This window comes from Vigna umbellata, chromosome 8 (genome assembly GCF_029865625.1).
Source record: "Vigna umbellata cultivar VRB3 chromosome 8, Vumbellata_1.0, whole genome shotgun sequence".
Taxonomy (NCBI): Eukaryota; Viridiplantae; Streptophyta; class Magnoliopsida; order Fabales; family Fabaceae; genus Vigna; species Vigna umbellata.
The window spans coordinates 42,064,308-42,080,534 of NC_142172.1; the positions used below are offsets into that span (position 1 = coordinate 42,064,308).

Below are 16,227 nucleotides of genomic sequence, written 5' to 3' on the forward strand. Positions count from 1 at the left end.
GTTACTTTCTTACACATTTAAGCCTCAGAAGATTTGTGTGCAGGTCCACTCAGGCAGCTAGTGGATCAAAAAGCCTGAATTTCCTTACCCCACGACAACCTCATCAGTTTTGCTCTTTAAGAATTCAAATTCGAGTTGAACTCATCGAATGGCAAATGATTCTGCATATGCCAATAGGGAATGTTATCGTGTAATTTATCACTCTGTAATATGCATATGCCTTCCTTTAAGAAGAAAGTGCATGATAGTCCTTATGTGCACGTCAATTTGGTTTTAAGTTATCTTAATACAACATTTTAATTTAAGCTCGATTGTACTTTTGCTACATTGACAATTATTAACGTCTATAGAAGGAATATTTTTGTTCTTGAGATTTAAAGTGGTTTTGGTTTGCTCACCTTTAAATTATAAACACTCCGACATACGTGTACTAACTACTAACACACCTTTAATGTAGAATAAGAAACTTCAATTTTCAAAAAATTAAAATATAAAAGTAACCAGTTAAAAATTGAGCAAATTAACTAAAATCACATTATAATTTTCAGAAAAAAGTTACTGAATCGTTTCCTCTTTCTTTTGCATTACTCATTTTATTTATTATTTTTCTTACAATATTACCATAAATTTATTATGTATACGTGTGTGCATTCTTTTTCAACTTTTATAAACTATTTCTCATAAGTTGTCCTGGTCGTCTCTTTTTCTTATCACGATCTTTCCCAAAGAAAAGTAAGATACGATTTAGAATCAAAATTTTGCTTTTACACAGAAAGGTTTACCGACACTCACCTTTTAAAGAGCTTTTGGTTATTATCGATGAAAACTCGTTGTGCAAGGTAATAATTTACCAAAGCAGTAGCTGGTGGCAAGGCTAACTTAGAGAACAATCTCTTGATAGATATATTTACTACAGTATTTTCTATTCTAAATTTCTTGAATAAGACTAATATTGTGCATAGTTGAAAAACCACTAAAATACTATGGTACGATGCTTTTTCTCTTCATGAAACAATAATGTTGTCCTAGGGTATCTCGTGTATATAATAATCCATGATGGTCCAATAAAATATACAACATATCTATGTCATTTAGGTTGCATGCACATAATAAATATTGTAAGATGAAATATTTTATAGTTTCGAGTTTAGCCTGGTGTTGCAGGCGTGCAGCAGTTGGAAAGTAATATCACACTGATGAAATCACCTTTCTCAAGTGGTCATGTCCATCCAAATAATTTTATTACACAGAACAAGAAGACAATGGAAAAACGTAGAAAACCTTAGTACAATCAACAACCATTGCACATATTGTTTTAAAACATTGATTTATCATAACAGCGGAGGATGTAAAAAAATTGTTATTCAATTTACTGTTCTGCATCTTTTTTAGTGGATTGAATTCCCAGTGTAACAACATTTGGATATTAATGTGCATGAACCTCAAGGATTTTCTAGAATGTGATTTGCAATTTAGACTGCAAGTCTAGAAACAAACCAACTCCTCCTTTATGAAAATTTGAAAGCAATAAATGATTAAAAAGAGAAGGTGAGGCTAACTGATGAAACAAGACATTATGGGTCTATTGGTGGGCTCATATTCCTGTTTCTTTTTCTTCCTTTCTCATTTCCAATTATTAAAACTCATTGTCTCTTGCCAGACAGCCACATGACTAATTCTTGGACAGAGATGATATATATTAAGGGTGTGTGTGTATGTGTATGCATATAAGTCAAAAGATATGCTGCACAAGAGGAGTGAGTGCTTCTGCTAGCAATAGCCTACCTTGTATCCCCTTTTACTTAAATTGTCAATTCTTTCCAAGATCCTTTCTATACCTTCACAATACCATAGCCATGGAAACTTCTCAGTCTCTTTCTATTGAAAGCTTCTCATACAGTTGGTTAGTAAACCTGAGGCCATCATCACTAGAAAGCCTTGAAAGCTCTCTTAGGACTTCCCTTGATGCATCTGATGAAGCTTCTTTCATTGAGATGGACCCAAGAAAGCCACCCTCCAAAAGATTCTTTAAGAACTCACAGGACTCCAAATTTGACTTCCCAATTTCACAGTCCCCTCTTACTCTTGTCCATGCAGATGAACTTTTTTCCAATGGCTACCTCATGCCCCTTTTTGTTGAATCACTGCAATTGGAAGAATATGAGTTCTCTGATTCCAACACAAGCTCGGTTTCATCTTCACATGCACCAAAGAGTGAGGCTCCTACATGCCCTTCTAGATGCCTTTCCTTAAAAGGGTGCAGAACATTATCAAGGAGTGTCTTTCAGAAGTATCTGAACTTCTTAAGGCCTCTGTGTAGAAGACTGAGGGGTCACAAATCAAGTACTGAAACTGCTGCTAAAAGAGGTGTGTCTGTGAAGAATAGGAGATACTATTCAGACACATCCCCTCGAATTAGTGTAGCCCTTTCTGCTGATGATTGGCGATACTCTTGTGATTCTGAAAGCTCAATATATGAGGCCGTTCTTCATTGCAAAAGATCCATTGGTAATGGTAAGTGCAAGTCCAACATATTATACATGTCAATTGAACACAGCTGTTCCCATCATAGCATTCTCTAGATTTTGAAGTTCTAACATTTTAATACTTTGATTATGGCAGAGAGAACTGGTTAAGGGAGCTGCAAAAGGGAAAGGAGAAGATGAAGATCAAAGAAAAGGGATTAAACTTAATCCACTGTCACTGTCACTGTAAAACTTTTTATACTAGGAGGAAAAAAAGACGACACTTTATTGTTGTAGCTAAAAGCTTTGACGCTTCTTGTGGATGTTTTAACCATATTTCACTAATATTACATGCCAGTGGATTCAAATCATTTTTTAAAAAATAGGGATAAGAAAGAATAACAGTCACATGTCAACTGAATATGCATGAAGCCAAATTATCATCAGCCACTCATCCTGTCACTATTCTCTCATCTGCTTAAATGGCATAGGAAGTTCACAGGAAAATTATTATATGTTGTTAGTCAAGCTTTTTGCACTCAAATTTTTGGAAAAAGAATAAAGACACTGCTCAATTTTTCTTTCTAATCTTGTTACTACCACTGAGGAACCTTTTACAACAGATAAGATTCTGCTTCCCAATTTCAGTGATGCAAAAGTTCTTGAAATAATTGTATAAATACATTTTGAAAGATAATGTTGAAAGTCTCGAGTCGACTAGAGATATGGTCAAATTATAATATATATAAGTGGGGTTCAAACCTCACATAACAAGTTAGTTTTGTGGAGTTGAGTTAGGCTTAAAAACCCTTTCTAATATGATATTAAAATTTATCCTAACGATGTTTCTCAGTTTTCTAGGCTAGATTTAAAATCATTTTTTAATATAGGAATTATCATATCAAGTTTTATATGATCGTAACACTAATGCTATCATGATGCTACATAATTACAGTAGTTGGAATCTACAACCTTGATAACGATTAGTAATCTTAATTTTCAAGAAGTTCCTAGAAACACAAGATGCCATTATTATTTTTTAACTAATGCGTCAAATTCAGCAGGAATATTCCTATCTATCTTGTTCTGAAACATCAATAATTGCCTGATTGGTGTACGAGATTGTTTGTTACATGTTTATTTTCAACTCTACCAACCCAAAAGGTTTTCATTTTTTCCTAGAGTTATTTCTTTTTACAAGATGATGACGGAAACATGTCAATGGATGAGTAGTTTTGAGTATATATATATATATATATATATATATATATATATATATATATATATATATATATATATATATATATATATATATATATATATATATATATATATATATATATCCTTATATATCATGGATTCTAAGTATTAAGGTTAAGGATATTTTAATAATTTTCATTTTTAAAACTAAAAAAAAAGAGAAACCCCCAAACCCTTACTCACCCCAATTGAAAAAATCAGAAACATTTGCTTTAAACAATCTTACAAAAAACACCCAATTGAAAAAATCAGAAACATTTGTCGTTAAACAATCTTACAAAAAAATGATTTTATAATGAGTTTTCATCTTATAATTTTGGTCTTATATAATTTTATCCAATTTTCACAAGCATAAAGGAATTGGTAATTGACCTGAAAAAAATCAAAAATACTCGTTGTTAAATAATTTCTTATAAAAAAAGATTTTATAATGAGTTTTTATTTTATAATTTGTCTTATCTAATTTTGACAAGCATGACATCAAAGGAATTGGTAATTGGCTTGGAAAAAATCAAAAACACTCGTTGTTAAACAATTTCTTACAAAAAATGACTTTATAATGAGTTTTCATTTTATAATTTTTTCAATTGGGGCTACAGTAGGCATGACAGAAAAAATATTGGAGTGAGAGAGATGAAAGAGAAAGGATTAAGAGCAACGAGAGAGGTGAGTAAGGGTTTATGGGATTTTTTTTTATGTTTTGAGAATAAAAATTATTAAAATACCATTAACCTTAAAACTTAGACTCCGTAATATATAAGGGTATTTTTGTCTACTAAAAGAAAAACAGGCGTTAGCAAATCCTGTATATATATATATATATAAAACCAATATCACGTTACATTTCTACATATGAATTATTTTCTTAATATCTATATGTTATTCTAAAAAAAAGATATTTTTTAATATAATTTATATTATAATAAAGAATAATTAAATTAATAAAAATATTTTTATCATATTAGTTATTTAAATTAATACTTGAAATTTTGTTAAACTATAACAATTTTAAAAGTAATATTCCTGAAGGAACAAAAAGTTAGAAAACAAATTTTGTTCGCATGGATTAAATACATCTTGCCTCAAGAAACGAAAACAAATTCCTTAAATTGGATTATATCTTCTGACATTGATAGTTTGTAGGGAGAAGATAAAAATAGGTTGTTTATGGATGATCTAAAAGTTACGATTTTATAAATGAATCCTATAAATATATTAAAAATCTAAAAAAGGAAATGACACATTTAGATAAAGTAACGTATGTGTTATAATTGCTAATAGTATTAATGGTTATGAATTCATTTTGCTATGTTATAAATCAATTTCAAACATTCTTCTAAAAGTAATTCACTAAACACAATTGAAAGGTAGTTGAATCGAAAATAAATACACAATATGAAATATTGTTCTATCTTATTACTTTTGTCCTTTTTCGCAACTAGTTTTCATTTAACTCAATCAGCAACTCTTCAAATATCACAATTTGGGGGAAAACCAAATGGAGATATAGCTAAGGTACCAAGGTTTGATATTGTAACAAAAAGGAACTAAGATTGTTTGATGAAAACAAAAATCATGTTTCATCATTAATTATAGGATATCTTTGATTAATTTTACAATTTTTTCATTGATTTGGCTTTCCGTATTCTTAAAAGGCTTTAACAAGTGCTTGGGCTCAAGCATGTGCATCCACATCTGCTTCAAAAATTGTGATTCCAGCGGGCACATATCAAATGACACATGTATTTTTAAAAGGTCCTTGTAAGGCTCCTATTGAACTTAGCGTTGATGCAACAATCAAAGCACCCGTAAAGCCAGAGGACGTTGGCGGTGACGAAATGCTAAGGATTGACTATGCTGATGCCTTAACCATATCTGGTAAGGGAGTCTTTGATGGTCAAGGTTCCTATGCTTGGAAACAAAATGATTGTTCCAAAAAATTTAGTTGCAAACTCCTTGGCATGGTAAATAAGTTTTTTTTTTTGAAATTCAAATAAAATATAACATGCGTATTTATCATAATTATATTTAATTCATTTCTTTAATCTTTTTATCAAATGTCAATAGAATTTTGCATTCAACTTCGTCACCAATTCAATAGTTCGTGGCATTACTAGCAAGGATAGCAAACACTTTCATGTTAACGTTTTGGGATGCAAAAACTTGACATTTGATGGATTTAAAGTAACTGCTCCAGCAAATAGTGCCAACACCGATGGCATCCATATTGGAAGATCAACAGGTGTGAATGTTCTTAATACAGACATTGGCACCGGAGATGATTGTGTTTCACTAGGTGATGGTAGTAAACAAGTTCTTGTCCAAAATGTGAAATGTGGACCTGGGCATGGTATTAGTGTTGGAAGCCTTGGAAAATACAAGGAAGAAGAGCCCGTTGATGGTATTACAATTAAAAGTTGCAGTATAAAAGGAACTCAAAATGGAGTGAGGATTAAGACTTGGCCTAGTCAGCCAGGAACAATAACAGTTACTAACATGAGATTTGAGGATATTACCATGGATAATGTTTCGAACCCTGTCATCATAGACCAAGAGTATTGTCCATGGAATCAATGTACCAAACAGGTATTTAGTCTCTTATATATTCGCGTGTATTCAAGTTGCAAAATATTTCATATAATACAATAATGTGGCCTAAAAGACTAACTTATATGATTTCCTATTGTTGTGTTGATCCAGTATCCATCAAAAATAAAGATAAGCAAAGTTATCATCAAAAATATTAAGGGAACTTCAGCAACTAAAGAAGGAATTATTCTTGCTTGTAGCAGTGGTGTACCATGTGAGGGTGTAGAGATATCTAATGTTGATCTAAAGTTCAATGGAGCTCCCGCAATAGCTGTATGCAGTAATGTGAAACCAAAAATAACAGGAAAAGTCCCTCCCTGCACAGCTCCGAGTAATAAAAAACAGTAATACAATTTTGTTTAATTAGTGTATTACGTTTTTATTGTTAAAAAAGAAAATAGTATATAGTTGTAAATTTAATTGTAATTCAGTTTTAAATAAATACTTGAAATAAATTCAAGTAAAATGATAATTATGTATATAATAATTCTTTAATAATAAAGAGTTCAATTATCCCACCATTATCTAACAAAAGTTCTATTAGTGTTTGATGGTATTAGAAAGTTTATGGAATGATGTAAACTAGACGTTTGAATCCAAAAAGAAGTATTTATTTCTTCTAATGGTGTACATTGTTTTTGATTAATTTATTTTATTAAAATAGGAACTAATGATACTCTTATTAATGTATGAAAGCTTTTTTGAAGGACCTCTTTACTCCATAGCTTAATTCCTATGATTAGCATATTTTAAATTCAAATATTCTTTTATAATAATAAAATAATGATAATATCCTAATATTTTACTTTGAAAAATTAAATTTTCAAAATTGACCTTAAAAAATTTCAAAAATTCTTAATTTAAAATATTTTCATTAAAAATGTCACTTTTATAAAATTTCTTATTACCATTGGATTGAACTGATGTGTAAAAAGGCCAAGATAAGAATTGTATATTAAATCTATTCAATTTTCCTATAAAAATAATTTAAATATATTCTAGATTTATTCCTTTCATTTAATTTGTAAGAAACTTTTAATTTATATATATATATATATATATATATATATATATATATATATATATTAATTTATTATTTTTTTGTTCCCTTGAGATTGTATATGACTTTTTCAATTTGTGATTAACCGCGTAAACTTTTCATTTACTTAATAATATAAAAAAAATTATCTTTTTTATTTTTGATTATTTTTAATTTTTTATTTAAAAAAACCTTTTATTTTATTTAAACAATTTTTATTATCTTTTAATATTTAAACTACTTTCATATCTAAAAAGTTTGTATAATGCTCAGATGTTCTGTGTATCTTATCATTCCCTTAACTATATATATCATTCAATGATTTTTCAAAACACATTAGAATTGTTCATCATTTTTAATTATTTTTTTCTAATGTGTACATTATTATTTTAATGGTTTTAAGTCAATACTTTTATTTCCTAATTCATTCTAAAGAAATGTAATTTTACCATAAAAATACTATAAATTTATTTTATTTGTCAAAATATAATAATTTAATATCATTATCATAAAGTTTAAAAGATGAATGATTTATGTCTTTGAATTATTATTAGCTTACTATATTTTTCTGTGTACGATTTTATTTAAATTGTGTATTATAATATTGAGTAATATGTAAAAAACAGATTTTATTATAACTTTAAAAAAAACTATTTGAAATATTTTTAAACTTAACTACTTCTTTTCTTTTTATAGTTTTTTAAAAGTATTTTGTAATTTTATCTAATTTGTTTCATTGACATTTTCAAAGGTTGTTTTAGTTGTTATAAAATTATTCGTGTGTAATAGTGTAAAACTTTATATGTTGTTTAAATATAATATTTGATAACAACATGCTTTTTTTTCTCAATTTTTTTTATAAGTTATTTAATTGATATTAAAATAGTAAGAAAACAAAATAAGCACAATTATTTAGTTATCCTCGGGATGAGTATGAGACAAAAACGTGTATAACTATATATACCAGTTATATGAATGAAAATTTGTGAGAATTTTTACTTCGAGGTTGGCATGATATAATAAAACTCGTGTCAGTCCTCATATGTTTTCATCCTTAGTTTTATATTTAAGAAATTTAGTAAATCAATAATAAAGTATACAATTAGGATAGAAGATTTTTACATCTATATCTATTTTTTTTTTGTTTTACTTTAAAAGTTGTAACACCAAAAAATATATTTTTTCATTCTATATGTAACATCTCATTTAACCGTTAAAGACTACTAAATGAAAGTTATATAAATCAAAATCAACAAAAAAAAATGAGACAAACAAACAACTCTTATATTAAAGTCGTCCACAAAATGTGCATTGAGTGTCCACAAAATGTGCATTGAGTATAGGAAGTTATATATACATACAAAAGTATACTAGAATTTTTAAAAGATAAAAAATTTACACAGCAAAACAAATCATAACTATGTTGTTGCTTATTTCTCACCCACGGGAACATCTTGATCTACTCACACTGATAAGGTCATTATTACAAATAAAAAGAACAAAACAGACAAACAAACAGAAAAGAAAAAGGTAAGATAATGTATCAAAAAGTGGCAATAATACAACATTTATATAGATATTAACACAAATAAACATTCATATCACGAAATCCTAACACATGAAATCATAGATGCTAGACTTAGACAATTTGAATACATGTATTGATATCAGACTCTGGCGAGTTCTGCACTTGAAATGGTGAAACAACTTGTCCATCGAAGCTACCATACAAGGTTAGTATGTCAACCACTTATGACCTATGAAAAGTTTATAGCATAGGACCTCCTACTACTTCTCACGACATATCTAACCCTTCTCTACTTGAGATTCGAGGGTTGTTAGAGTGGTGGATAATCCATAATACGGAATCTATACATTAATACATTACGTTGCTAAACGCCACATAAAATCTCTTCACGAGATAATAGAATTACTCCAAACACATATACCATGTCAACAACAAACTCATCATAATTACCAAATCATACTTGAATAAACACCACACATACTCATACTCATACTAGAATCCATGAAGCATCATTAATTTCATTAATATATATATATATATATATATATATATATATATATATATATATATATATATATATATATATATATGGGGTTTGCTAACGCGCGTACGCCTATTTTTCAGTTGGTACATTTTAGCAATGTGTACCGGATTTTAGTAAACAAAAATACCCTGATATATCATGTATTCTAAGTTTTAAGGTTAAAGGTATTTTAATAATTTTCATTCTCAAAACTTAAAAAAAAAAAAAAAGAAACCCCCCAAACCCTTACTCACGTCTCTCATTCCTCTCAATCCTTTCTCTTTCATCTCTCTCACTCCAACCTTTTCTCTGTCATCCCTACTGTAGTCCCAATTGAAAAAATCCCTACTGTAGTCCCAATTGAAAAAATCAGAAACACTTGCCTTTAAACAATTTGTCTTTCTAAAGAGTTGAGTCATTGACATATTCACCTTGAGGCAAAGGTTCATTCAAGATCTCTTCAATTTCACCATCTTCACTGATTTCTCTAATTTCATCATCTGCATATGTTGAATCATCATCTCTAAAAAAACCCTCCAGGCCAATTACCAATTCTTTCGGATAAAACTCATTATAAAATCATTTTTTGTAAGAAATTGTTTAACAACAAGTATTTCTGATTTTTTCGAGGTCAATTACCAATTCCTTTATGCTTGTGAAAATTGGATAAAATTAGATAAGACAAAAATTATAAGATCAAAACTCATTATAAAATCATTTTTTTGTAAGATTGTTTAACTGCAAGTGTTTCTGATTTTTTCAATTGGGACTACAGTAGGGTGTTTCTGATTTTTTCAATTGGGACTACAGTAGGGATGACAGAGAAAAGATTGGAGTGAGAAAGATGAAAGAGAAAGGGTTGACAGGAATGAGAGAGGTGAGTAAGGGTTTGGGGATTTCTTTTAGTTTTGAGAATGAAAATTATTAAAATACCCTTAACCTTAGAACTTAGAATCCATGGTATATAAGGATATTTTTGTCTACTAAAACCCGGTACACATTGCTAAAATGTACCAACTGAAAAACAGGCGTACGCGCGTTAGCAAACCCCTATATATATATATATATATATATATATATATATATATATATATATATATATATATATATATATATATATATATATATATATATATATATATATTCTTTAGACTAATGCTCAATGCAAAAGCCCTCGTAAAACGATGCGCTCAAAGCTAATCTCTAGTACTTAATGTTAGAGCTCTCGCAACTTTTTTCGTCCAGTGAGACTAACCCCGCCCAACAAATTATGAAGAAAAAGATCCAGACCTATAGAAAAAAGTAACAATCAACCGTATAAAGCCATCATTCAATGTTAAAACATTCACATTTCTGGTTGCTCGGTTGCACAAATTTGGCACTAAGTGGCCTAGAGATTAAATGTTCCCTAATCCTAACGGTCAAGCTTGCGCTCAGTGCACATTGGTACTCCCTCACTGCCACATTATTGCCCATCAACCCATATCAAAATAAATAAACTTCAACTTTGTTAATTGAGAAACTAGGACCCGTTCAAATTGGGATAAATTTAAAATTAGGGTAGTTTAATAATTTCATTTGGGTCTTTATTTTTAATTTAGAAAACAGTAGAGGTAGTTTGTATTTCGTGAGTTAGTTACAGGTTATTTGGGTCATAGCTATTTAAAAGCCATCATGAATCAATGAAATTGTTCCGCAGTTTTCAGAGAAATATTTTTAGCATGTGTGCAGCGGGATTTTTTTATCATAAATGACGTAATGTATGGTTCAAAACAGGTTTCGGTGTTATAATGAATATAACCAATTTTCTCAGATAATCAGATTCTTAATTCCTCAACGCAACACAAATACAATCAAAACAAGGACACATTTAGCAACACTAACATCAAGAAGTGCTAATTACTAACATCAAGAAGTGATAATTAGCTTTCTTTATCTAAGAAATGACCAAACCGCTCTAGAAGACCTAAAATAAATTTAAACTCAGAAAAATTTATCTACTTCGATAAATAACAGAAACACAATTAAGATACACGATTAGCACTACTGATCATCAGAGTGTCTTATAAAGGATTCAAACCTCACATGAAAAACATAAAGGACTAGTATGCAAGGAAAAGAAAATTGAGCAAAAGGAAAGAGAAGAAAACAAACCTATCTTATCTAAGAAATTGATTGGTCGAAATTGAAAAACTCGCAATCAAGTTCAATCCTACCCTGTCAGTTCTTCAATAAAATGAATCAGATGATGAAACTCCTAAAGACGTCATAGAATTCTAAAAAAGTGACTATTAAAGAGATATTGTATTTTAAAATATAAAACTTTTTCGTATTATAAACTTTTATATTAAAACATTTTAAAATTCAAATAATCTAGTCTCCCTATTTTTAAATCACTGCTATTTTTAAAAATACAATTTTCTAAGTCTACATTATTCCATGTTTCTATATCCCTAATTAGCTCATGTTCTCATTATCTTATCTTCCATACTTTCTTTTTAAATGTGATTACCTTTTTAAAGTAAAATAATTACTTACAATAATAATTGATAACAGAATAAATGAAACCACCAACAATAAAATTAGAAAAAATATTATATTTACTTTTATAATTATCACAAATTTATTATCATAAAATTTACACAATTTTACTTAAATATATAATATATCACATTATATATATATATATATATATATATATATATATGATTATAATTATATTTTATTTTCTTAATATTTACATATTTATCTCAAAAGGACAAAATATTTTAATATAATTTAAAATAATTATAATTAAGAATAATTAAATTAATAAATATATTTTTATCATATTAATACTTAAAATATTGTTAAATTATAAAAACTATAAAAGCTATATTCTTGGAGGAAAAAAAAGTTAAAAATAAAAAAATTTGTTATGTAGAACATGGATTAAAAACATCTTGCCTCAAGAAACGAAAACAAATTCCTTAAATTGGATTATATCTTCTGACATTGACAGTTTGTAGGGAGAAGATAAAAATAGGTTGTTCATGGATGATCCAAAAGTTACGATTTATAAATGAATCCTATAAATATATTAAAAATCTAAAAAAAGAAATGACACATTTAGATAAAGTAACGTAGGTGTTATAATTGCTAATAGTATTAATGGTTATGAATTCATTTTGCTATGTTATAAATCAATTTCAAACATTCTTCTAAAAGTAATTCACTAAACACAATTAAAAGGTAGTTGAATCGAAAATAAATACAATATGAAATATTGTACTATCGTATTACTTTTGTCCTTTTTCGCAACTAGTTTTCATTTAACTCAATCAGCAACTCTTCAAATATCACAATTTGGGGGAAAACCAAATGGAGATATAGCTAAGGTACAAAGGTTTGATATTGTAACAAAAAGGAACTAAGATTGTTTGATGAAAACAAAAACATGTTTTATCATTAATTATAGGATATCTTTGATTAATTTTACAATTTTTTCATTGATTTGATTTTCCGTATTCTTCAAAGGCTTTAACAAGTGCTTGGGCTCAAGCATGTGCATCCACATCTGCTTCAAATATTGTAATTCCAGCAGGCACATATCAAATGACACATGTACTTTTAAAAGGTCCTTGTAAGGCTCCTATTGAACTTAGCGTTGATGCAACAATCAAAGCACCCGTAAAGCCAGAGGACGTTGGCGGTGACGAAATGCTAAGGATTGACTATGCTAACGCAATAACCATATCTGGTAAGGGAGTCTTTGATGGTCAAGGTTCCTATGCTTGGAAACAAAATGATTGTTCCAAAAAATTTAGTTGCAAACTCCTTGGCATGGTAAATAATTTTTTTTTGAAATTCAAATAAAATATAACATGCGTATTTATCATAATTATATTTAATTCATTTCTTTAATCTTTTCATCAAATGTCAATAGAATTTTGCATTCAACTACGTCAACAATTCAATAGTTCGTGGCATCACTAGCAAGGATAGCAAACACTTTCATGTTAATGTTTTGGGATGCAAAAATTTAACATTTGATGGATTTAAAGTAACTGCTCCAGCAAATAGTGCCAACACCGATGGCATCCATATTGGAAGATCAACAGGTGTGAATGTTCTTAATACAGACATTGGCACCGGAGATGACTGTGTTTCACTAGGTGATGGTAGTAAACAGGTTCTTGTCCAAAATGTGAAATGTGGACCTGGACATGGTATTAGTGTTGGAAGCCTTGGAAAATACAAGGAAGAAGAGCCCGTTGATGGTATTACAATTAAAAGTTGCAGTATAAAAGGAACTCAAAATGGAGTGAGGATTAAGACTTGGCCTAGTCAGCCAGGAACAATAACAGTTACTAACATGAGATTTGAGGATATTACCATGGATAATGTTTCGAACCCTGTCATCATAGACCAAGAGTATTGTCCATGGAACCAATGTACCAAACAGGTATTTAGTCTCTTATATATTCATGTGTATTCAAGTTGCAAAAGATTTCATATAATACAATAATGTGGCCTAAAAGACTAACTTATATGATTTCTTATTGTTGTGTTGATCCAGTATCCATCAAAAATAAAGATAAGCAATGTTATCATCAAGAATATTAAGGGAACTTCAGCAACTAAAGAAGGAATTATTCTTGCTTGTAGCAGTGGTGTACCATGTGAGGGTGTAGAGATGTCTAATGTTGATCTAAAGTTCAATGGAGCTCCCGCAATAGCTGTATGCAGTAATGTGAAACCAAAAATAACAGGAAAGGTCCCTCCCTGCACAGCTCCGAGTAATAAAAAACAGTAATACAAATTTGTTTAATTATTGTATTACATTTTTCTTGTAAAAAAAATAATATATAGTTGTAGATTTAATTGTAATTCAATTTTAAATAAATACTTGAAATAAATTGTATTAAAATGACAATTATGTATATAATAATTCCTTAATAATAAAGGGTTCAATTATCTCACCATAATATATCTAACAAAAGTTCTATTAGTGTTTGATGGTATCATAAAGTTTTTGGAATGATGTAAACTAGACTTGTAAGTGAAAAAATAAGTAGTTATTTCTTCTAATGGTTTACATTGTTTTTGATTAATTTATTTCGTTAAAATAAGAACTAATGATACTCTTATTAATGATTGTATGAATGTTTATTTGAAGGACCTCTTACTCCATAGCTTAATTCCTATGATTAGCATCTTTTAAATTCAAATCTTCTTTTATAATAATAAAATATGGTAATATGCTAATATTTTACTTTGGAGAATAAATTTTTAAAATTGATCTTAAAATTTTTCAAAAAATCTTAATTTAAAATATTTTTATTAAAAATGTCACTTTTATAAAATTTCTTATTACCTTTATATTGAACTTATGTGTAAAAAGGCCAAGATAACAATTGTATATTAAATCTTTCATATAAAAATAATTTAAACATATTCTATATTTATTCCTTTCATTTAATTTTTAAGAAACTTTTAATTTATATATATATATATATATATATATATATATATGTAATATTTATATTTAATTTTGTGAATTTTTTTGTTTCACACTTTTTTTTCTCTTCTCTTTCAATTTTCAGGTTTGTATATTTATGTTTATATAATATTTATATTTAGTTTTCTGATTTTTTTTTTCACACTTAGATGTTTAAGACATTTGCTGTTTTAATATTTTCATTAAATCAAATATCATTCAATTATTTCAACTCCTTTTTTGTATTTTAATTTATTATTTATTTGTTCACCTGAGAATATATGACTCTCCCAATTTGTGATCAATTGAGTTGGTAATATAAGAAAAACTTACCTTCTTTATTTTTGTTGATCCTTAATTTTTTATTTTAATTTTTTTTATTTCACTTAAACAATTTTATTATTTTTTCAACATTTAAACTAGTTTATATATAAAAAATATTTTATAATACTCAGTCGTACTATAATTATTTTTATTTTGTCCAATATTATTCAATGATTTTTCAAAACACATTAGGTTGTTCATCATTTTTAATTATTGTTTTCTAATGTGTACAATATTATTTTAATAACTTTACATAATTACTTTTATTTTCAATTCATTCTAAAATGTAATTTTACCATCACAACACTAAAAAAAAATTATTTGTCATAATGTAATAATTTACTATCAATTATTATGAAGTTAATGATTTATTTTTATATTCGAATTATTATTAGTTTATATTTTTTTTTATGTATCATTTTATTTAAATTGTGTATTATAATATTGATTAATATGTAAAAAATAGATTTTATTATAACTTAAAAAAACATTTGAAATGTTTTTAAATTTGACTGTTTCTTTGGTTTTTATATTTTTTTAAAAATATTTTGTAATTTTATCTAGTTTGTTTCATTGACATTTCCAAAGGTTGTTTTAGTTGTTATAAAGGTTTATTCATGTGTAATGATGAAATTTTATAGAATTCTTAGAATTTTTCCTATATATTATTTGGTTATTTTATTTTAAATTTATATAATTATTACTTCGTTCAAATTAATTGACATTCAATATATTGTTTAAATAGAATATTTGATAACATCGTGTTTTTTTTTCTTAATTTTTTTTATAAAAGTTACCTAATTGATTTAAAATAATAAGAAAACAGAATGAACACAAGTATCCTAGTTATCTTTGGGATGAATATGAGACAAAACGTTTATAAAGTTGTAGGAATGAAAGTTGTGAGAATTTTTACTTTGAGGTTGGGGATAATATTATAAAATTCGTGGCGGTCTTGGTATGTTTTCATCCTTAGTTTTATTTTTAAGAATTTTAGTAAATCAATAATAAACAATACAA

General features: G+C 27.8%; 3 protein-coding genes across 3 annotated transcripts; all 3 read left to right on the forward strand.

Moving 5' to 3' along the window:
* Nucleotides 1-1,841: 1,841 nt before the first annotated feature.
* MAKR6 (membrane-associated kinase regulator) lies at nt 1,842-3,187 on the forward strand. Its single transcript, XM_047310584.2, has 2 exons — nt 1,842-2,514; nt 2,623-3,187. The coding sequence occupies exons 1-2, from the start codon at nt 1,857-1,859 to the stop codon at nt 2,634-2,636; spliced, it is 672 nt and encodes a 223-aa protein (XP_047166540.2). The 5' UTR covers nt 1,842-1,856; the 3' UTR covers nt 2,637-3,187.
* A 1,914-nt stretch (nt 3,188-5,101) lies between these two features.
* On the forward strand, nt 5,102-6,662 carry LOC148194762 (polygalacturonase-like). The gene is made up of 4 exons (XM_088097557.1): nt 5,102-5,240; nt 5,381-5,689; nt 5,793-6,311; nt 6,426-6,662. Exons 1-4 carry the CDS (start codon nt 5,121-5,123, stop codon nt 6,660-6,662), a joined length of 1,185 nt encoding a protein of 394 aa, XP_087953683.1. The 5' UTR covers nt 5,102-5,120.
* Nucleotides 6,663-12,661: 5,999 nt separating this feature from the next.
* On the forward strand, nt 12,662-14,281 carry LOC124835652 (polygalacturonase-like). The gene is made up of 4 exons (XM_088097617.1): nt 12,662-12,781; nt 12,921-13,229; nt 13,330-13,848; nt 13,963-14,281. The coding sequence occupies exons 1-4, from the start codon at nt 12,662-12,664 to the stop codon at nt 14,197-14,199; spliced, it is 1,185 nt and encodes a 394-aa protein (XP_087953743.1). The 3' UTR covers nt 14,200-14,281.
* Nucleotides 14,282-16,227: the final 1,946 nt, after the last annotated feature.

Bases quoted from the DNA above. Each gene is read 5' to 3' on its own strand.
- MAKR6 (XM_047310584.2), top strand. From the start codon at position 1,857: ATGGAAACTTCTCAGTCTCTTTCTATTGAAAGCTTCTCATACAGTTGG.
- LOC148194762 (XM_088097557.1), top strand. From the start codon at position 5,121: ATGAAATATTGTTCTATCTTATTACTTTTGTCCTTTTTCGCAACTAGT. The intron at 5,241-5,380 runs GTACCAAGGTTT...TATTCTTAAAAG, and splicing joins CAAATGGAGATATAGCTAAG to GCTTTAACAAGTGCTTGGGC. The intron at 6,312-6,425 runs GTATTTAGTCTC...GTGTTGATCCAG, and splicing joins GGAATCAATGTACCAAACAG to TATCCATCAAAAATAAAGAT.
- LOC124835652 (XM_088097617.1), top strand. From the start codon at position 12,662: ATGAAATATTGTACTATCGTATTACTTTTGTCCTTTTTCGCAACTAGT. The intron at 12,782-12,920 runs GTACAAAGGTTT...TATTCTTCAAAG, and splicing joins CAAATGGAGATATAGCTAAG to GCTTTAACAAGTGCTTGGGC. The intron at 13,230-13,329 runs GTAAATAATTTT...AAATGTCAATAG, and splicing joins GTTGCAAACTCCTTGGCATG to AATTTTGCATTCAACTACGT.